The sequence below is a fragment of the Anopheles arabiensis genome, chromosome 3, assembly GCF_016920715.1.
Source record: "Anopheles arabiensis isolate DONGOLA chromosome 3, AaraD3, whole genome shotgun sequence".
Classification (NCBI taxonomy): domain Eukaryota; kingdom Metazoa; phylum Arthropoda; class Insecta; order Diptera; family Culicidae; genus Anopheles; species Anopheles arabiensis.
The window spans coordinates 63,063,158-63,085,832 of record NC_053518.1 but is presented as its reverse complement, the minus strand read 5'-3'; the positions used below and the strand labels follow the sequence as shown (position 1 = coordinate 63,085,832).

Below are 22,675 nucleotides of genomic sequence, written 5' to 3'. Positions count from 1 at the left end.
ATCTAGGGATATATAAGTGCAACGATCTTGAAAATGTGCATATATTATCTTACACTCATGTTTTATGAGAAAATGTGTTGAAACTTTTAAGTTTCCATCGATTTTTGCGTATTTTTCATGAATGAAAAACATGGTTTTTTTCGTGCGGTTTTGAAATGTTCGGGTAAGACGGCCACCTGATATGGGAAAGATGGACACCATGAAGGGTAAGATGGACACCTGTAGAAAACGTTGGAAAGTGAAGAGTTTTACAGTATTTTAACAAATTCTATCGCTTTCCACGTCCTGGTACGTTTATAAACCAATTTTTGGCCTATTGCAACGACGATTCATTCAGATGTGGTTTTAGAAATTAATATATCGTAATCAGCCGTACCGGCGAACTCGTTCGTTCCCGGGAACGTTCGCCGCGACGCTCATTTTCACTCATTTCATAGCCCTCTAGATCAAAATTTAGAAAACCGTATAGATTTTGTTCTGCCCAATCTAGTGGTACAACCCTGTCCACTCATGAGCGACGAATGTTTCTCGTCGAACGAGTTCGCCGGTACGGCTGAATAATATATCGTAGAATGCAGAATCTAAAGCATTATTGAAATATCGCGCACTTACAGCTGACGTTGCTTCAGCTTACAGAACAACAGTCTAGAACTGCCTTTAAGGAAATTACTACGCGAAAAGACCTCGACCCCAGTAATTTTTGAGGGACTTGCTAATAGTTTAATCAATTTTCGACCATGTCAAAATTCAACATTTGATGTTTGTAATCCCATAGAATGTCTCATCTATTCCTTAACAATGTCGTATCAATGCATCATTTTTTTATTGTTTAAAGTTGTCCAAGTCGTGACAAGATATTGGATTTCGTGAAGCGCCTCATCAGCGTCGAGCGTGTAATAGCATAACGAATGGCTACTATTTTGACCGATGTTTCATTTCTCGCTTATTTCAATACTTTTTCTAGTTACTGATTGATTTATAGCATCGGAATACCCTTATTTAAGATATTTGAAGAAATATATTCATCACCAATTGATATAAGAAGTAAAAAAATCAATAAATTTGGTGTCCATCTTTCCCTACAACAAGGTGTCCGTCTTTCCCGCTTTGGTGTCAGAATGTTTAAACCACCAGAAAACAATATTTTGTATTGCTTTTATCCTCGTTCTTTCGCCAGTTTTTTCATTAATGATCACGACAACCCATTCATGAAATAAAACTTCCGGAAATATAAACAATACAAGTTGTAGAGCTTAAGATCCGTAGTAGTCAAATTAGATCCACAAGGATGCTCATGATTGAAAGTTTATTTTGTTCGCTGATTTAACCAATTTTGCATATATATTGCCAAAAATGTTCTCAAATGTGTTGTTCAACTTTAAGTTAGGATGCTGCATTGTTGATTTTTTCGAAAATTACCATTTTGATGCATTTATGAGAAGTGTCCATCTTACCCGCAGTGTCCGTCTTTACCTACCTTCCCCTAGGGATTTTTCCTAGTCAATGGAAACTAGTCATGGGAAAAATGATTCTTTTTAAAGATCAGGTGCGGTCCAGTTCGCTCAGTGAAATGAACTGAACGCGTGCGGTGATTCTTTCGCACGGCCGAGGTGCAGTATTTTTTTTAAGAATCTTTTTTATGCTGCAAGAATGTACACCCTATTTTATTTTTTTATTTTTATATAGTTACATTTACAAGCAGAGAAAAAGGAAATCAAAGTTGTTTTAATGCTCAACTAAACTTTAAATTTATCACGATTTGTTTAATTTTCTTATATCAATATTTATTTTGTGTTCTACTCGTTTAAAGTATTTTTTATAAAAATGTAAATTTATCGCCGTTCAAAACAACGGATTGATAAAACTCATTCAATTAATCGTACAGTTTAAAAAACTGTGGTTAACTATAGTCCATGGAGATCTATCGCACACATTCATAGTCGGCGCGGAGAACGTCCGCACAAAGAATAAATACCGCACCGCTAGCGTGCGGAGATGTATCGCACACTTTCATAATCGACAGGGAGAGCGTCCGCACAAAGAATCAATACCGCACCGCTAGCGTGCGGAAGAATCATTTCCATTTATCTGGCGGTGCGGTACTCGTTCACTCAGTGTAAAGATTGGAATGAATCATTCAGTTCTGATTCATTTTGGCCATGTCTAATGGAAACTAGCTTGGCTTGTTCCCATTTATACGAAAGGTGACCGCACACTAGCATCAAACTACTAAGGCATTTCTATTATTTGTGCGTGTTCTAAAATCCTCGAGTCAATTGTCCATTTTTCTGTAATGCCTTGTGTAAAAAAATATATTTCTACGGAACAACACGGCTTTATGCCCCATCGCTCAGTGTCCATCAACCTAATGTGTTTTTTGTCTTCTCTATATCATAACCTGTCTAGTGGTAAGCAAGTAGACACTGTCTATACCGATTTCAAAGCGGCATTTGACAGTATACCTCCATCATTACTTGTTGCTAAGCTTCGAAAACTAGGTTTCGGTGGCTCTATATTGCCGTGGTTCAACTCCTATCTTGAGAATCGTTCATATGTAGTTAAAATCTGTGGCTCTTTTTCTGAATGTTTTCTTAGTTCTTCGGGTGTCCCACAAGGTAGTGTCCTTAGTCCCTTACTGTTAATTCTCTTCCTCAATGACTGTACTTCGATTCCACCTCCTAACGACTTCTAGCTATATGCGGATGACGTAAACATTTTCTTCCTGTATCTTCTACAGCTGATTGTCTAGTCCTTCAATCCTGACCCGAGTCTTTCTTTCAAGGAGCACACGGACTATGTCATCAACAAGGCTAGCAAAAGTCTTAGTTATATTTGTCGCATGTCCACTGAAATTCGTGATCCTTTTTGTCTTAAGCCCCTTTATTGTTGTTGGGTCCGTTCCGTACTAGAATATGCCTGTGTCATCTGGTCTCCTGTCCAACTATCTCTGCTCCAAAGGATTGAGAGGATCCAGAGACGTTTTACAAGGATCGTATTTCGTAGGTCGCTGGGTCATCATTCTATTCCGCTTCCTTCGTATGACGATAGATGCACTCTATTAGGCCTTGCCAAGTTGGAGCACCGCCTCTCGGTCGCTCAGGCTTCTTTCGTTGCTGGCATATTGCTCAATACGATTGATACTCCTTCACTTCTGTCGCGCTTACATTTGTATGCACCTTGTCGCACCTTACGTTATCGTTTTCGTCTCCAGTTACCAATGTCGTACACGTTTTGCTCGCAATGAGCCTTTTGTAAGAGCTATGTCGTCTTTTAATAGTACTTCAGATCTGTTCGATTTCAACCTATCCTATCCTGTCTACCGATCCCGTCTTCGCTCCTTTTCCGTACCATAAACTCCTTCCAACTCCTTCGTGAATAATTGTATACTATAGTCAGTAAGCACTATTGCTGTAACCCAACGTGACCGAGCAATTAATAAAATTAAAAAAAAATAAAATTAAATTAAATATTACCGTTGCCACGTTTAAATGTTCATTTATGTATTCAAATATATAGAAAGTAAGGTTATCTTAAGTATTATTTTATTTTTAATATTGTAAAGGCCCCTGCGCGCGCCAAGCAATTATCTTCAATAAATAAATAAATAAATCACAGTAGAGCTCGTGACGCTGAAATGATTATGTTTCAGTAAGAATTTGTCATGACTATGTCAGTGACAGTTTGCAAAAACGGATCTTTTTCTTCTTTGGCACAACAACCGCTGTCGGTATAGGTCTGCCTGTACCCACTGGTGAAGTGAGCTTGGCTTTCAGTGACTTATTGTTACCATAGCAGGATAGTCAGTCCTACATATGGGGGCACGGTCTATTGGGGACTTGAACCCATGACGGGCATGTTGTTACGTCGTACGAGTTGACGACTGTACCACCAGACCGGCTCTAAATTGCCACTCTTTCGTAAAACTGATCCCAGTAAAAAAAGTCATGATGTTGTGATTCTTACACTTTATTAAAAACTTAATAGGAAACACGGTAAAATAACACATAGGACGATACGCGAATACTGGTGTGTGGGTGTGCAACCGTCCGTTGCCCTTGAGCGCTCGGTATCAACTCTCTATCCGGCTCCGGTCCTTGTTCGCCAATACGGGAACACTCAGGCACTCAACACGATCGTGCTTCAATAGTCGACAGGCGAATGTCGACGTCGAGCAGCTGGCGCTGCTGAGGCTGCGTTCCCACAACACATGACATAAGGTCTGACCAAGCGGTGGTCGCAAAAATGCCATGAAGCATGTATTGGTCGGGTCGGTCGGTCCCACCAACCGTTCTGAGTATGACCTCTGATTATCACAATTGAATAAGTGACGCTGATATAGATTTTGTTTCAGTCAGATTTTTTATGACATTGACAGTGACATTTTGTAGCACTTCTGAGCACTACGTGGGTACCAACACCAACGACTATTACTCAAATTTCACTAGCTTCAGTGCTGGTACTTTACATTGGAATTTAGTATTTAAACAATCGCATCGCTGTTCTAGTTCTAGCGATGCATAACTTCAATGCGAAACCATACCCGGATGACAATTTCAGCCGGAAAATCGGGTTGACATTTGATGCAAGTCGCTTTCCGTTCCGCTTTTCAGACGAAAGCGATCTCACTATGAGCAGCGTGGTGTGAGAAAAAAGGAAGGGGAAAATCAGTGCAATCATCGTCATGGTAGTCATGGCGAAAAAAAGGTATTCCCCCCTCTTTCACTTTTTTCCACCGTTACATCCCTAGTACACTCTGACTCTTCCTTTCTATTCAGTTCATCTGTTGACTTGTTGTACTGCCGTGGTTGGATTTGATCCGAAGTACATCAAGTCAGAACAGCTCAATTAAACTTGTAAACCATTGAAGGCTTCGAAATCTTGGACGTTTAAAGGGCACCAGTAGACGAATCGAATCTTGAAGCAGAAATAGATCCACGCACAAGTGAAAATATTGACGATGATATCGTGTTGCCTTTGATGATTTCTAGGTGTTCCAGAAACAACAAGGGATGATGAAGAGCAAACGATGGAGAGTGCAAGTAATGAATTTTGTTTTCGTGAATTGTGGAAACTAAATTTGATTCTTTTTGAATGGAAGCTGCTGATTTAGGATCCAAGCTAGACAAAGAAAAGGGATTTGAAGAAAAGAATTGAAAACAGAATGTATAAATCCTCCAAGTGCAAATAATGACTGAAGCAATTCCAATGTGACTAGCAGTGGAAAAGGAGTGTACACTTTCTAAGCATGGATGAATTTGCAAATAACAGCGGATGTAAGAACACTGCAAAACAGTACATGTTATGTGCATGTGGCCAGCTGACTCTGTCACTCAATTTACACTACAAACCATTAAAAGCACGTGATTTTATTTAGCTTTTTTAGGGATTGCCGCGTGTAATTTTCAAGCCTATAAAGCAGGTTTTTAGGCATTAGGCCTTTCTGTGATTCATAGGAATGTTTAAGAAATGTTGTTGCAGGTCAAAACTACATAATACATAACGAATCAATACAATTATACTATTTTTAAGTAATTGTTTAGATGTGCATTTCTCTCAGTTTTAATGTATTCCATCGTATTCAGTTGTTTAAGTGTCGAACATCTGTGTCGGCCAGGGGCCCCAAAAATGGCACCTACGCCCCGCTCACAAGTAAAATTGCTACTCAATCTCTGGTTAGGACATTTGATACACGCTTCAATCAAGCCTCTAATTTCGTGTGATTGCTTAGGGCCTCCACTCGTCAGAATCCGCCACTGCTAACAATCACCCACAATCCAAAAGATGGCCTTTTGTGGACGATTATTTACGTTCTAAATTCGACTCGATGCGATATTTCTGGGTGTTTATAGGTAGGTTCTAGGCTCTCTAGGTATTTTCAATCCATGTAATATTTCTCTTGATTTTCAACGTTAACGGTTAATGGTCATCGCACAACTGGGTATCTTCTTCATCGTCAAACGCTGCTTCATTTTTTGTTGATGCCTGTCATGGAGAAAGAATCACCCTCTGCAATTTAAAAACTTTTTTTACATTGACAACAGCACTCTGTAGGGTATTTTACACTTACCTAGAGGCTGTAAATCAACTATTAGTAATGGAAGATGTTCATCATCTTCCCATGTTTGATTTTATGTTTTTGTCTAAGCATCGTGTGTCCGGTACAACATTTCACTATATTTTAACTGATTTTGGGATATTTGATATGCTCTTTCAACAAAAGAATCGAGAAATGTAGCCCGCGGTCAATTTTTGCATGTTTTACAAATGCAAACAATTCGTAGGTGATCCAATGTTCTCCTCAAACCACAACCCAATGGCGGCTCGACGTGGAGAAGATATTTTTACTCACTCCAAAATCCGACCTCATCATGATTTCATCATGTGAGCGGCTGTTGCTTGAACATCTCATTAGAGCAATCATCGGCGATAGATTTGCTCACCATTCAAACAAAATCATCTCGCCTCAGCGAGGGGAAAAAACAAGCTTGCTCAGTACGCAGGAGGAAACGATGATAGCCTCTCAGTATGAGTTGAAGCAGCTGTCATTGAGCTCGCCATAGTGAGAGCAGGCTGGATTGTCATTTGGGTACCACCGACAAACTGACGTGACACTGGCGTTAGAACAGTGTCCCACACGAAAGTACTGCATTTACCAGTGAGGCGATCACTTCTGTCAAAGTAAGCTCTGTTCACTGCTGCTTCGATGTAAACAACTTTTCTAAATATAAATTGCGAAGGAAGTGTGAGAGGCAAGATTTTGTGAGAAATATTGGACAAAACACCCAGGAAAATCATTTTATAAGTTTCCAAATCAATGCAAAAGATGTGAGAAGTACATAAAACAATACGCATTGGAATTTGCGAAGAAAAACAAAAATGGGATTTAGCAGTTTCTTCTCTGTGTCAGTGTAGTAAGCGAATCATTATAGAGATGGCGCTAGTGTTTAACGTATTTTCATTTGAAATAAGGAGACAACTTTTGAAGCTCATTTTGTTCGAAGTGTCACGTCGGTTTGTCGGTGACCATACAACAGTACAGAGGGAATGAGAAAGCTCTCACAGCAAAAATAGATCCACAAGCTGTGTATCCCACCAACAGATGGTGACACCAGCTTTTATTTAGCTATTTATATAATGCATCAATCGTTTACCGTCTGCTAAACGGAGTCTTTTTAGATTCCCTTCAGGTTGAGTGCCTGAGCCGTTTAGAACCTGTTTAGTGGTCGTTTAGGCTCGTGGCAACGCTCATCGGATGCGATTTTATCGGACGAGATTTATATGGGATTTGACAGATAACGTCGGACGTGCGATTTCGTCGTCCGACGTTATCTGTCAAATCCCATATAAAAATTTGACAGGCCGTCCGATAAAATCGCATGCGAAAAAGCGTTGCCACCACCCTTGGTGGATTTGTGGCACTTGGAAAACCCATAACAAATCGAAAATTGTCGTGCATGTTTTTTTATGTAAATGTCACTGTACACACTCTTGCTTAAAAAACTGATTTTTTGTATTTCTCTGGTGAAATTGCTTACACGCAATATTTGTACCATTTGTTCCAAATAGGAGCTGTCGTGCAATGTTCTCGCTAGGTGTAAGCGTACCCTAAGATCGCTTCAATTCAGCAGACAACCCGGACATCTAAACGACTTGACAGCCGAACCAAGAAAAACAGTCAAAACAAGGCAGCGCAACATACACACAAACACATACAGACAGCAAAAACGCACAGCAGCGCACACAGCTCACTAAACGCCATGATGCGCTAGCGAACACGACCGAGAAACGCTCTGCTCCCATGTTTTTCGTGTGTGAAGTCGCCCGCGGTAGATTTTGGAACTTGGCATTGTGTAGTGTTGCAGTACGTGCGAGTGTGAAGAATTGTCGTACATAGTGGGAAGAGTGCGTGAAGATTGCTGTTGTGAATTTTGGTTAGCAATTATCTTGTTCTTAATCGTGCACACACCTATATCTACACTCAGATACACACACACACACACACACACGTTTACATATACACACATTGGCAGCTTATCTGTGGAGATGGACGGGAAGGCTCCGGGAAACCGGGTAAAAGAAGCGTTTTTTTTCGAGGGTCTACACATGTGCTTGTGTTAGTGTGCTCGCATTGTCGCTCATTGTGGAGTGGAGTTTTAAAAATCTGCAATATTGGTCGAACCAGTCGGATTGCAAGGAACTGAAAAGACGGAGGGAACGGTGGTAAATGGACATAGTTTTTTTTTGTAATAGAACAGGAATAGTGAGCTAAAAGTAGTGTGAAGTATGCAGTATGCAAAAAAATGTTTTTCATTGAAGTCAGGGAAAGGGAGGTGAGGTGATGGTTTCCGCAACACTCAAACCGCAACTCCCCGTTTGCGTTGTGTCGCCTGCTTCGATCGGGTTCGCCTGCTGCTGCTGCTTCTTGTTGGGTGTGTTTGAGCGCTATGTGTGTGTAGCGTGCGCAGACGGGCCGGGAGAAAGAAGTTTTCCTTGAGGAGCTGGTCCAGCCGCACAAGATGTGTGCTCTGCCGGTCCCTACAGTGTATGTGTGCGTTAACGAAGTTACACTGCAATTAAAATCGCAACAGGCAAACCAGCCTTGTGCCTTGTGCCTTGTGCTCTTGCAGCCTGTGTGTGCAGTTTGCAGCAAAAAGCTGAGCAATAAAAAGGTAGACGGACACGGCGACGACCCCAGCCCTTTAGGAAGCCCTGAAAGTTAGAAAGAGAACGAATCTGACCGACGGGGAGATTTACGCGCACACACACATACAGCTTTGTAGCAAACGCTCGCTGGCTGGCTGGCACAAAACAAAGGGAATTTCCCGTGAAAATCATTGCCCGGGTGGAGAAGACCGGTTCTACCATGGTCCCGACCGTAAGGTCAACTTCTTTAGCCATCGGAACGATACTGTATGCTGGCGTACGGGGTTTGTATGGGGGTGAAGAAAAAAAAACACTTCAATCGAAGATCACAACCGTATTGGATTGAGCAGTGGAAAAGCGTTTTTTTTTACCTGACGCTGCTGGGTTCTTGAAGGATTTCTTTTCTTAGGTTCCAACACTGTTTGGAATAGTAGGACAAGAAAATTCACAAGTGCATCGTTTGTGGCCCCCCTGCACGGGTGTGGATTGTAGGGAACGAGCGAAGAAAAGATGGAACAAAAACACATTCTGACTGGAAAAATGAAAGGCCTCCTGCGCCGTCGCCACTGGTGTGTGTACGTACACATGGTGTGGATGGTGTTCCACATACTACTCTAGCAGCAGCTTTCCGCATTTACCGGGTTCGGATGGGTATCAAACAAGCCGAAAAGAGGGTGTTTTATTTGCAAGATGGCTAAACGTAGCTGTGGTGTAGACTAAAAACAGTTGTCTCACTAAATGTTATTGTTTCCGAAGCCGAAAAATGCATAAGGTTACATAAAATCATATATTTTTTCAAAAAGTAAATTTGTCTACTGGGTGAAAAACAGCAGAAAGATTCCTGCTCTTCTTTCCCTGCTGTACAACACCCGCTGGTAGTGTGCGTGTTTGTATTTGTGACTGTATTTTATTCGTCCTCCTGTGCGTGTGCATCTATGCGGGAGTGCCTGCCACACATAGAAGCCGAGCATAGAGGGCCCTCCTGGTAGCATGAAACGGGCCGCATAGTTTGCTCTTTCTATGGGGGAAATTTAATTTCGCTTTTAATATATCATTTTTCGTTACTTTTGTGGGAAAAGATTTTCAAAAGTAGGTATTGCAATAGAGAAACTGTATTATTCTTACTGGTTTGCAAAATGTTAGTTTCTTCTAATCTAAAAAAAAGGCACAATTAATCGGGGTGCGGTATGATGCGCAGCTATGGAATATGGAATTGCTCGATTAGACATATTTTTTCCACGTCGAATGTGTCGAATGCAAAGTAATGTTGATATATTGTGAAAAAAGTATCAACAAATCACAATGGACAAATCGCTAATCACTGTGGACAAAGTGAATCGTTTAGACCACGAAGCAAATGAATATCGCAAATGGCAAAAGAACATCCCTGCAGTGAATTGCGTTACAATTTGTGCATAAACTCCACAAAAAGCAAACAGCAAAAGTAAGCATAAGTTCCATCAAGTTGGGTCCGTTTTCGGTTTCCGGTTGACAGTAAGAAAAGAGGGCGTACTGCCTGCTGCTGGTATATGTCCCTTACCAACGATCCTGCCAGCACAGTGCGTTGTGTAGTGTGCGTGTTGGTGTGTTAGTGTGTGTGTATGTGTATATGTGGTGCACTGCTGTGCTCAAACCTCTGATCTTTCTCTGTGTATGTGTGCGTGCTCAAACCCTCGTAAGGATAAAGGGAAATACTAGGGCCAACGTCACGTGCACTGTTAAAAGGATCCGTGTAAAAGAAACAAGGCGGCCCCTTGTCGGATGCGTACGAGAGTGTTTGTGTGTGTGTGTGTGGTGGGGGCCACTGTGCAAAACGAAGGGTGTGCTGTTTTCGATTCTCTATGTGTGTGTTTGTATGTTCATTGTGCGTGTGTTTGTACGAATATCCTGGGTTTTTTTTTGGCCCCCGACTCGGGCGTGTAGTAAATGAAATGAGCTCTAATTTTCCTTTCCGTGACGGATTGCCCGTTCAATAGTGGTTGTGCATTACGGATTTAGTGTTAGTAAAACAGGCGTGTGGGTTGGAAAAATTTGTGTGATTTTATTTTCACGCCTTTCCTTTATCTCCAAAATATAGGCTAATAAATAGAAGCAAAGCGCGTAGTGTGCGTGAGTTAAATTGAAGCGAAAAGAAAAAAGGAAGAAAAGTGGGTGTAGTTTGTTGTGTGCTGTGTGAGTGTGTGAGTGCGAAAGGAAAGGTAGAGAGTGAAAACACAACAAGCAATCACGGCAAATCATCTCCCTGGGCGCGGTGGAGGAGCTTTCCCTCGCGACCATTTCGTCCAGCAACCCCACCTCCCCCTTCTCCTTCGCTTCCTTGAGGAAGTACATTTCGACGGTGCCTTGTGGCTTGGTGAACCACACATGCACGCAGCGTGAACGGGGTGAATTTTCCTGCTCTCTTGTTGGTGGAAAAGCTGTAAAGTAGGCTACGGTTACTGCAAAGGACCCTCCCGTTCAACACACGCGCACGCTCCCCCGCAGAGCGGCGGCACAAGCACAAACACGGACGAAAAGGGACAGCGCCGAGAGTGAGAAGGCAACACAATTTTGCGCCGGTTACTGTTGGATTGAGTGTTGGATTGTGTAGTATCACAACTACATCTTCGAGCAAAACAAGGCGAGCAAAGCAACCGTTGCCGGAAGACAACACTGCCTCACCGACTACCGAGGAGGCTGTGGTGCTAACCGGGATAAGGCAGCCTGTCCAGTCATTTCACCCGTCGTCCGTCAGCTGTTGGTTCGGCGATCCTGATCCCTCCCGGAGCCAATAAAAAAAGGCGTTTTGCATCAAATCTTAACAGCACAAACCACGATCGCGGATCGTCTCCCTTAAGCACAACAACAACAGCAAGATGAGGTGAGTAGTATGTTTCAATGTTGGATGTAGTGGAGTGGAAGGTTATTTAATTTTTCACATTTTTTTATAACCGCCATCCAACCCTCCTGTAAAAATGCAGTGCAGATTTGGTGCAGTTTTAGTTTCCCTTGGGCCTACATTCACATTTTCGCTCCCTTAGTCTTAGCCTAGCAATCGGTTCGCTCTGTTTCTCGTTCCTGTCCCTTCGCACCACGCGCTGTGTGAAAAGAATGAGGTGAACAAAATAAAATAGGGCATCCCAATTAGCGTGGCTCTTTTGGCTCTAACGCCTGACTGGCCGAATGAATTGACTGGTGCGCACTAGATGGATTTTTGAAGAGAGGGAGGTTTTTTATGATTTTTTTTCCTTAAATCATCATCCTGGATAATTCATCGAGTGAGCAATAACACACGGGGGATGAAAGGGGGAGTTAGTTCTTCGCCTTATCTCGGTTCAGTTTACATTTCTGAAATGATTTGCGCGGTTGATTCACAATCTACGCCGGTGAGTGCAGCGTTGCATTATTCATCTGGAAATAATTTATAAAGCACGATCCGGGTGAAACTCGAGATACGGTACCGGTGCAATTAAAAATGCTCTACAGTGTAGCCAATTCTATTGTGTATTTTTTCCTTTTGATGAGCTAAATGATTTAGGCTTCACTTGAGTTCATTGAATTTATAGCTATTTTGTGACCTAGTGAACGTTTGGTTCTGCGTATCAAAAGGATGGTAGACTTTAGAGCAGTAGACGGAATGTTCTTTTATTTTGTGTATTCCATTCCGCAATTTTTTGACATGATTCTTTTTTTTCTGAACACAATAGTTATCCTTTTGTACAACACACAGAACCGACAAGCACAAAATGTACTTCAATTTAAAAGAACATTTTCATATGTTCGATGCATTTTTAAATTTCTTTGTATAACTGCCTGTAGATAAGAAGATAACAATCTGGAGACGGCATATGCGAATTAGAAAGCTTTTTTTTCTTTTTTTTATGTAAGAGATACAGGTGAATCTCGATATTCGACTGTATTCGGGACCGAAAAAATGTCCCAAAGCAAGGCGTAACCGAAGTCGACAAATCGAAATCTACGATATCGTTTATTTTATTTAAAATAATATTCAATTATGTGTTTATTTTACTCCAATGAAAATATTGAAGATTGAGTAGCTGGGGAATATTTTTAAATGTAAATGTAACGGTTATAATATTAGATTGTTTTTTGTTTAATACAAAGTGATTGTATATACCAGTTTAGTGTCGTCACCAAAACATCGACACACAATTTTACAGTTTTGTTCCATAACAAAATCTAGTATGCCATCCAGTTCAAACGATGTCGCGCAGGAGTAGTATGTAACAAGCAGTCGTGGCCGAGTGGTTAAGGCGTCTGACTCGAAATCAGATTCCCTCTGGGAGCGTAGGTTCGAATCCTACCGGCTGCGTCACAGAAAGTATTTTTTCGGACCTACGCCTGAAAGAATATAAAAGGATTCTTTTCTCGCTAATTAAGAAGAAGAATAATAAGAAGAAATGGTAAATGGTTTTAATCAGGTGTAGCAGAACGAAGCCCAAATCTTACGTGGCGGCCAGTTCTTGGATTAAAATGAATATTTGAAGGTTAGACGATTCAAAAAATAAATAATTCCTTCTCCAAATCTGATACAAAGGTAACAATTATTTAATCCGTTCAGCTAGAAAGGAAGGAGCAGTATACTATCCGAACCAAATATGATATTATACTATAAGTGAGGAACTTATCAGAATGCTTGTGTATATAACCTTTAGTTCAGTTCGACAGATCACCGATCGATCTCAAATATCGTGTAAAATTGAGAAAATTCAGGATAGATTTAGGAGTGAGAACATCATCAAACAATCATCAAACCACCCAGTTTGTTATGGATCTAACTGTCAAACCAGGTTTTCCTGGTTCCGCCAGCGGTTGTTGTGCCAAAAAGAAGAAGAAGAAGAAACTGCATTAGATAAGGCCCACCTGATATAAACTCGCTTTGAAAAAATACATAAGTTTCTTCTGAATGACAGCTTTTTATTGTCAAAATCGTCCTATCTGCGAATCGTCGTAACTCGAGGATAGCCTGTACTAAAGTGTATCTACCTTAATTCGAAGTGTCCAAAAGTAAAGAAAGTTGGATTATTACTGTAGGTGGAGTCTATTTTACGCGTCTGAAGTATTTGCCTTAAATATTGATCTGGTTAGAGCAACCCTGTTAGAGGAAGCAGTAAACTAGTTAAACACATATTTTCCGGAAGATTGTTAGTTGAAATCACGCAGAGCTGAAAATAGTTTTTTTTTAATGAATTACATTTTTTTTTACAAAATTCTTTCAACTTTCTTGTTCTGTTTGCTTTGTACTTAAATAGCAAATTACTCTCTTTTATACTGCTTTATTATTTTTAAATGAACGCATCTGATGAGTGGTTTATATTTTAACGTTATATGAAATGCATGTGCCATAACAAAATGCTGTATTTTTGTAGTAAGGACACCACATGACTCAAACCCAATAAATAAACTTTTAATATCTCCACAAAAAAAAATGCGTCATCTAAATTCCCTTTGCGACCGTGCTGTATGATTCATAAAGCAAACGACCTACCGTTGAGCGTGTGGTAGTAGTGTTGCCCATTACATCGGATTGTGTTTTTACACACTATTTTCTTTCATTTCCTTTTTGCACGTTATTTGCCCGTTGCATTACCAGCTCTTGACGGTTTGCAGGAAAAGCTGGCACTTGGTCACCCCCATGCGCAAAAAAAAAAATCGCACACCCTAAATGAACGAAGAGCTCATGTGTGGACAAACATACCAATTTCCACCCGCAGGAACGTTTCTGGCTCACGCGTCCTGCCGTAGCACCAGTTGGCCTTGACAATAAAAAGCAATTAACGCTAAACAGGGAGGAGAAGAAGAAGCAAATCGATTGCTGCTTGGATAGCATGCACGCGAGCAAATCGTTAGGTTTAGGGGCCTGGTCGTGTTCTGTACTGACAGTGAAAGGGACAGCACCTCGAACGTCGAAAATTGAATTGGTTATAAAAATTAAAGTGAACCGTGCTGAGAGAAAATGCGCACCCCCTCCTCGGGTAAAAGAAAATGTTAACGAAGCATTTTGTGTTTTCTTCATTTTTTTTGGTTGGAAATATGTTCCCCTAGGGAGACTGAAGTACACTCAAGAACCAGAAATTTGTGACAGGGATAACTCTGAGCTTCGAAAGAATTTGCTTTATTTAATAGACACTAATCGCTCATTTTGAATATGGTTTCATGACTCTTTCTCCCTTCCTTCTCGTTCCACCAACAGCGAACAAAGCATCATTGGGGCCCGGGCCTCGGTCATGGTGTACGACGATGTGCAGCGGAAGTGGATACCGTCCGGCAGCTCGTCCGGTCTGAGCAAGGTGCAAATCTTCCACCATCAGCAAAACAACACGTTCCGCGTCGTCGGTCGGAAGCTGCAGGACCATGAGGTCGTCATCAACTGTTCGATCATCAAGGGGCTGAAGTATAATCAGGCCACCGCGACGTTTCACCAGTGGCGCGATTCCAAGTTCGTGTACGGGTTGAACTTCTCCAGCCCGATGGACGCGGAAGCGTTTGCCCGTGCGATGATGCACGCTTTGGATGTAAGTTGCTGTTTTTAGCCAGAACAGGAGAATTGTTTACGAATTTGCCTATTAATTTGGAATCAATCCTTTGCTCTTCTTCTCCCTCCTCCTCCTTTTTAGGTGCTGAGTGGACGCGTACCACCCTCGTCGACCATGCAAACGACCAATCCGAACCCGAGCCAGATGGCTGCGGCGTACGAGGAGGACATGGGCTACCGTACGATGACCCGTGAAGATGCGGCCATCATGCAGCAGCAGCAGCAAATGACTAGTCAACCGCCGGGCGTGGGACCACCACAGCAACCGCCGAACTCGATACCGGGCCCGGGCGGTGGCATACTATCCCCGCAAACGCCGACATCTCAAACGCTGCCATCACAAGCCACCCAGCAACAGCAGCAACAACAGACGCATCATCGTACAAACAGGTAGGAGGGGGATTTTGGCCTTCGCAAGTGGCTCTCTTCAACTCGAAATTGTCGACGGAGGGATGATGTAGATTGCTGGGGTTACACGCTAAAGTGTACAATGCTCTATCTGCTGTGCACTATTAGTGCCGATGTACGGGGTGGGTACACTCAAGCGGATCGGATCGGTGTTGCGAAATTGGGTCTCATCATTATAAGAGACGGTGGAGTTGCCCAATTTTAGCTCGAACCAAACTTAACGATTCAAGAAGGTTATATTCGGTAGGACGTAATGTAACAATTTTCTTTTTAAAAACATCCATAATCCTTCAACGGCGCAATGAAATGCAGACCTGCATGTTGAGTTTGGCGCATAAATGCAAAAGGTATCAATATTACATTGCAGTTCTCTTGCACCGCTTTTGCCCCACTTTCGATGTCAATGATCTTGCCGGGGTCGTTCACGACCACCACTTTTGGTTCTTCTGGCTGTGCTCGGTGGTAGCGTGGACAAGTTTCTTAATTAGTTGCATATCACACGTGTGTGCATTGGGGACTACATTCCACCTTTTCTCGCAAGAATTACGTCAAAAGAGCTTCGACCCAAAGGGAACGCGCGGGCGTGGCATCTCATTGCGTTCGAAAAGCACGTCCGTAACGCCGCTTAAGGTGCAACCGGAAGGAAGGTAGCGTTCCGATGTGTGTACTACTGTGCTCTTGTGTCGTTTGTGGTATCTCTCCATAAAATAGTGCTCAAGTTTTTCCCATTCTCCTCCACCGGACATGTATGTGCTACGCCAATGATTCCGGTGTGCAAACTGAGAAATGTGCACATCATATCTGTCCAGCGCCCGGACTTCACGGAGAGATCCAACTAGCGAAAGAGATTGGTTACTGCCAAGTGGCGGTCATATATCCATTGGAGCGTTTATGAGCTGCGGCGGACGGACACTTTTCTACTGCGGGAGAAATAAATAATCAACCAGCGTGTGTGTTTTGTTGCCTTGTTTGTTGTGTTTGTTGCTTCTTTTCCAACAAATCGTAGCGGCACAGTCATCGTCGCGCCCGGCACGCCACTCACTTTACGATGCGAATAAATACATTGCGCTTACTCTCCATACACTCACACACACACGGTTTTAATTGCTATCTCTTGCCGGATGCGGTGCATTCCTTCGGTGCAGCTGCACAGTTGCTTTTTTGCATTAACGCTCTGGAATGTGAGATATGAGGTGCAAGGAATATTCTACTGTAAGAGCGTAACACATTAAGATTCAGTTGCTTATTTATGATTTTCGACACTATTCCTTGTAGTTATTTTGCTGAGCTTGGTAAAAACAAACTTCGTTATCCGTGGGCATCAGTTCATAATAACTTAATCTGGAACCAAAAACATACGTCTCTTCTTGCCTGAACGAGCAGAAAAGCAGTAGCACTGAAGAGCGTGTTGCACACACACATTGCAACTTTGTGCTGGTAGATGCTGCCAATCGGACGCTTCCATACAAAGAGATTGTGCGGGCAGCTCATCTCAACCGGAACCGGAACACAACACCAATAAGGCACGAGACGCGCTCTTCGTCTGCGCACACACTACCGCGTCGCGTCTCTTTGGGTGAGAAGAGGCGGCAGAAGAACGCATGTAATCGTTTTATTAGTGTTATTTGTTTCCTATCCAGCGCCGGCGGAAGAAAGCGGCAAGAAAGTGTAATACCTTTTCTGCAACAATAAGCCGCATACACACTCGGCACAGAAAGCAGAGGAGTGCCCAAGCGTTTGTTTGTTGGTATGTTGCCTTTATTCATCTCCATCCTCGTGCCCATGGGATAGTATTTACGGCCCAGTCGCGCATACTCTTCAATTATGATTGCACGACGGTGAAGGGGTAGAAAAGCATTTTCCCTGATCGATTACTGTTGCGTTTGTCTCGCTTACGTCTCTTTCTCTGGCACGTTCGTCTTCCGTTGCGTATGCGATATGATATGCGCCGTACCGAGTCTGTCTGGTGGGGGTACTATCCGGATCGCTCTGGTAATGTGCTGCTGCATCTGCCAGACAGGAGGCGCCGAAGGTGACGACCTCTTGAATGGAGGTAACAGCGGCAACGGAGACAACAGCGGAAAGCAAATGTCGCCCCGATTATTTTGATTTGCGCGGGCAATTTATCGTTGCATGGTGGATGAACTGCATTTGCGGCAGATGCAATATCAACGGTTCAGTGTCGCGACATGGTCCAATTGGTCCAGTGTCGTGTGTGATGGGAACCTATGATCGTCTCATGGTGACTCATGTTACACAATTCCAGTAAGCTCTTAACAGGTTTGGTACATCTTCATTGCAGCACATTTCCTTTAGACAGGAAGTTTCCGTGAGAATTACGGAGTATTTCTGTGATTGAATGTCATTTCCCTGTTAGCATATCCCACCCATAACCTCAAAAATCATCGCTATTGTGTGTGGTCAACGAAACAAGAGAAATAAATTGAGAATTTGGAGACAAGTGGTCTCTAGTGTTTTCCATCCTGCTGCATCTCTTCAAATTGGGGTGCTTTTTTAATGGTAAATGCAATTGTACGGCGGTACTGTTGTGCTCGGTTTATCGTCCTTTCGCGTAGTTGTCGTTTACGCTGATCCTGATTATGACGGGAGAAGATTGTTCAATCCTCCCTTACCGTAGACGGCTTTGTCTACGATGCTTGCCCTGGTTGTTTTGTTCGAGGGCGTACGCTGGTAGTTTTGTTGTATCTTTGGCTCTTGGTTTCGTTAGGCGATACGTCTAGCCCTTATCGCATCTTTGCCGTAACTCATACTTCCTTGCTACTGCTACTGCTACATTATAAAAAAATAACTCCTATCGGTCCAGAGCTACTTTAGCGTCGAGTAGCTTTGAACCGCTACTATAGGATCGTTGAACTTTCACTTATCATTTCTTTCGACGAATGCTACTACACACAGGCTACAACGCAGCATGAGTGTCTAGCCGTCACTCTCCTCAATGATGGTGTATATATGCAGACGTTTTCTGTTCTCCGCGCAGCAGCTAGCTTTTGGAACGGAACCATGAATGGAATCGGCTGATACGACGCTCAGCCACTAGCCATCCCTTTACATGGGGAATATGGGGAAGAATTTTCAGCCACTACTACTGAACCATGATGAAAAGTGGTCTGTGCTGCACGCTGCACTTCCAAGGCTGATTTCTCTAGGGAGAGATGAAGATGATGAACCCTTCAAACGCGGCCTCAAGAGCCGCGAAGATTGATCGGAAAAATTAGAGCGCTATTTATTCATCATGCTGCATATGTGGGGCTGTGCCTGTGTGTGTGTGTGTGTGCATTATTGAGTGGAAGTTACTTCTCCTTATCCTATCACTTATCAGGGATTAGGCAACTGCTTTCCCCGTAGATTGCGGTTACGTTGGGGACGCGTGTTTTTGGGCTTTTTCCTTGGTGCGTTCTTGATCTTTCTTTGGCTCATTAGCCTTAATCGATCGTTAATTATGCGTGTATGGTATTTGTTTTGTGAGGTTGTTTGCGATAAGCAAGATTTATGTGGCTATACAGAAACTACAACTCATAAATATATAAAATTCCGACGTTTTTTTCGGGTAAAATACGGTAAAATACATTAAAAAACGAGCTAAAATTGAATTATGTTTGTTGAAGACATCAGCTGATTTTACTATTTTTTCCACCTACCATCCACCATGCTGTTATTTCGATATGGTAGATCATCCCTTGCTTGTCTCTCCATCTGCCTTTAGCAGATAATCGACCAGATATGTCCAGATTTCATGCGTGTATGGCACATGCGCAACATATTAATACCGAACAAACACAGCGCAAGTGAATTATTTAAGCTGTGGTCTTGAAGCTCAGAAATGTGCTAGCCGTAAAATTCAATTTACCACTTCACACTCTCACTCTTTCTCAAACGCGCTGCGAAAGCGTTATGTTTTGCTCTCGCCCACCTTCATCCGTCTTTCATGCCTAGTTTAGTATATGTTTTTTTCATGTGCGTACACGCACATATGAGCCGACCAGCCAGTCAGTCAGCCGCCAAGCTAATCAGCATACAATCGACACGCGTCTTTCGCGGTCCGTTGCGTGCGCTGGCACAGTGGCCTGGTTAGTGGGCTGCGTAAAGAAGCGGTTTGATGATATTTTTTCGTCCAAGCTCCGAGAGAGCCGAGCCGGTGGTGTCGGTTACTGATTATTGGGGTGAAGGATTCACAATTTTCCAATGAATTCACGGGCAATTTGTTGCATTAGCGCGCGCGACGAGTGGCGTTGTGGTCAGTGTGGCCTTGAATTCTGCTGTCTGGAGGGAATTCTGGCGGGAAAAAGAGAGAAAGAGTGAGAGTGAGATATGTGTATAGTATGTAAATGGGTTCTCTCGAAGGACGCTGGTCAGCACGATTGGGTGCTATCTTCCTTACCCCGGGTGTGCAATAAAATGCGTGTTTGAGAGCATTTACCACCGAACACCGTTTTCCTATGAGGACGACCCCCGAGCGGGAACTTCTGCCGGATGTTAAACACGCAGCACTTACGTAATTCTCGACCGTTTTGTTAAATTTGCACGATAGAGCTGGTTTAAATGGGTTTGGTGGGAAAAGATACGTTGGGTTTGTTTTGTTAATTTCCAGCAAGCTCATTTTCTACCTTGTGCCACCGTTCAATTGAAGTCTCAATGCATTAAACGCCATAATTGATGGAAATTAACTAATCAAATACGTAATTATTTTGCCATCCGTCTAAATGATAGAGTTCATGAATCTATGTTTAAATGATCAATAATGGTATTCTACATTACATTACATTGTTGGCCTGATTAATATAGCCGGCCTGACCATGCGATGCATGCGTTCACGGATTCGGATTTATTGTAGACATCGTACATTACAGGGTCTTCCAAGATACTTTCGAATGTGCACATCATTACAGGGTTTTCCAAGTTAGTTTTGAATGTAAACATTGTTATTCACCGCGTGCAAAATGTTGTTCCACATCGATCTCACATTTCATTTCCATCATAATAATTTTTAAAATCTACAGCATGATTTTCTACACGTTTCAAGCTGGATTGAGTTTTGCAGCTCTTTGTTGTATGTTGAGAATCATGTGTTGAAATTGAAATTTCATTTTGTAACAAATAAACCATTTGACAGCTGTTGAAAAACATTTTGGATGCGGTGAATAACAATGTTTACATTTGAAACTGACTTGGAAAACCCTGTATTCAGAACCTCCAAGATGTTTTCAACAGCTGTCACATATTTTATTGGAATTTAGCTCGTGCACATGATTTTCAACAAACCACAAATAATTGTCAAACTCAGTCCAGTTGAAAATCATGTGAACAGAACAGAAGAACAGAAACATTATTGTGATGGAAATACAGTATTTGACAGTTGTTGAAAAACATCTCGTAAGCAATGAAAAAAGTTGTAGACATTGAAAATTAACTCAAACAATCCTGTTTTCATGAAAAATTTTAATACACATTTAAAGCTTTCTTAAAAGAAGTTGACGGCTGTACAAGAAAAAGTTAAATATCCTGTTTTTAAAAATAATTATAGATAAAACATCGATCCAGTCATTTTTTAGTAACACGTGCCACAAATTGCAACGAACAGCCTTTCCCATACAATATCTTCGTTTGCTCTGAAAGGTTTAGCGGGGTATGATAAATGTGCAGCTTTATTTTGCGTTTAATCGATAATGCGAAGAATGCCGCTTGGGACACGTGTGTGTTAATGTTTTTTTTTTTGCTCATTCGTAGCATATTTGCATTTGTTTTGCATTTCTACCTCAACCCCTTTTACTTGTAACCGGTGGGATGCAATAGTGAAAGAAGGTAATGCATGCTAGTAGCTGTCGTGCTGAGTGTTGCTTCTCACAAACGCACACACACGCATAAACATCATTATCATCATCATCATCAATTGTTAATGGGAGTTGTTGAACTAGTTTCTGCCTTGTTTGGTTTACAGTGGTTACATTTCTCGCTTTGTCTCGATTGTCATTGTGTCCTGCTAACTGCTAATTGGCCTCACTTGTTTGTAATCCCGTAAGTGAGTGAGTGAGTTTTTTAAGTTTGTTTTGCATATGCGTTTGGTTTGGTTGGGTGGTGCAGTTTGTTCAATACTTTCTTCCGGTTTGGCGTTGTCAGTTTCTGCCCGTGTTTGGTATTGTGTTTCAGAGCTGCACAGGCATATAATGGAACGTTGACATTGATCCAGTTGACGGTCACGTATAGTTTGTGTATGTAGGACTCCAATGATAACATAACAAAAATAACTTTAAATAATTATAATTAATAGTAGTAATTCCTGACTTATGGTTGCAAAGAATAAAAAAAACCATTTTTTTCTCTGCCGAATATGGGGCACAAAAGAAGCAATGTGTCTTAATTCTATTGATTTTTTCGTTCGCGTTGCATAAGCTCTCCTCCAGCAATGTAGCCTCCTCGTAGTTTGGTAAACATACCGAAATTGAATCATACTCAATTATGTCACCAATTAAGGGCGTATATTTTGTCACCAACCAACGAGGACGATTCGATCGATTAAGCATAAGGGCCCGAAGCCGCTATTTTACATCAATCGGAAGCGAATGGTTCATTCGGCTTTCGGCGGGGGAAAGGGTCAGTCGCATTCCAGACCATCTGTAAGACCTAATCGAACGATTTGGGGTGCATTTGTATGGTATGTCTTGCTTCATAAGGTTAACTCTTGTAGTCTTGGGTTTGTACAGTTTTATGTGTGCTGCAATTGAACCTCTTAAGAGTGTGATATTTATGAGCGAATAATTTACATGCTCATGCTCCCTTTTTGACGCAACACAAGAGCGAGAATGAGCCCACATTGTCGTTAGAACCTGCAGCATTAGCAAGAACTTTTGTTGCAGGAAATGTTTGCCGCTTGTAATACAAGCTTGCACGATACATTCCCTTCAATTGTTTCTATCCAGCAACGAGCAACGAGATATGTGCCTTGCAGACGCAGGAAGCTAAAAATGTACTTCCGCGAATTAGCTGTTACTTTCACGCTGGATTATTTATCTCATCTTTCCCCTGCTCTGTTCCGTCGTCACATCATTACTGGGGCTTGCACGGTTTCTTTTT

The 22,675-nt window shown here is 42.1% G+C and overlaps 1 protein-coding gene and 1 non-coding gene across 11 annotated transcripts in view; both read left to right on the top strand.

Annotated features, from left to right (window-relative positions):
- The first annotated feature begins 7,725 nt into the window (after positions 1–7,725).
- Positions 7,726–22,675, top strand: part of LOC120905139 (protein enabled) — a 38,144-nt gene continuing 23,194 nt past the window's right edge. For 4 of the 10 annotated variants that reach the window (XM_040315938.1, XM_040315937.1, XM_040315929.1 and 1 more), the window contains exons 1-4: positions 7,728–7,931; positions 10,721–11,503; positions 14,837–15,158; positions 15,261–15,568. In XM_040315938.1, the coding sequence (XP_040171872.1) occupies positions 11,499–11,503; positions 14,837–15,158; positions 15,261–15,568 (635 nt within the window). In that variant the 5' untranslated portion in view covers positions 7,728–7,931; positions 10,721–11,498. Of the gene's footprint in view, positions 7,932–8,120; positions 8,221–10,720; positions 11,504–14,836; positions 15,159–15,260; positions 15,569–22,675 lie in introns of those variants that run through there. The other 6 variants (XM_040315932.1, XM_040315934.1, XM_040315936.1 and 3 more) reach the window with 4 other exon arrangements.
- Trnas-cga lies at positions 12,874–12,955 on the top strand. Its single transcript has one exon. It is a non-coding gene; the product is annotated as a tRNA-Ser (tRNA).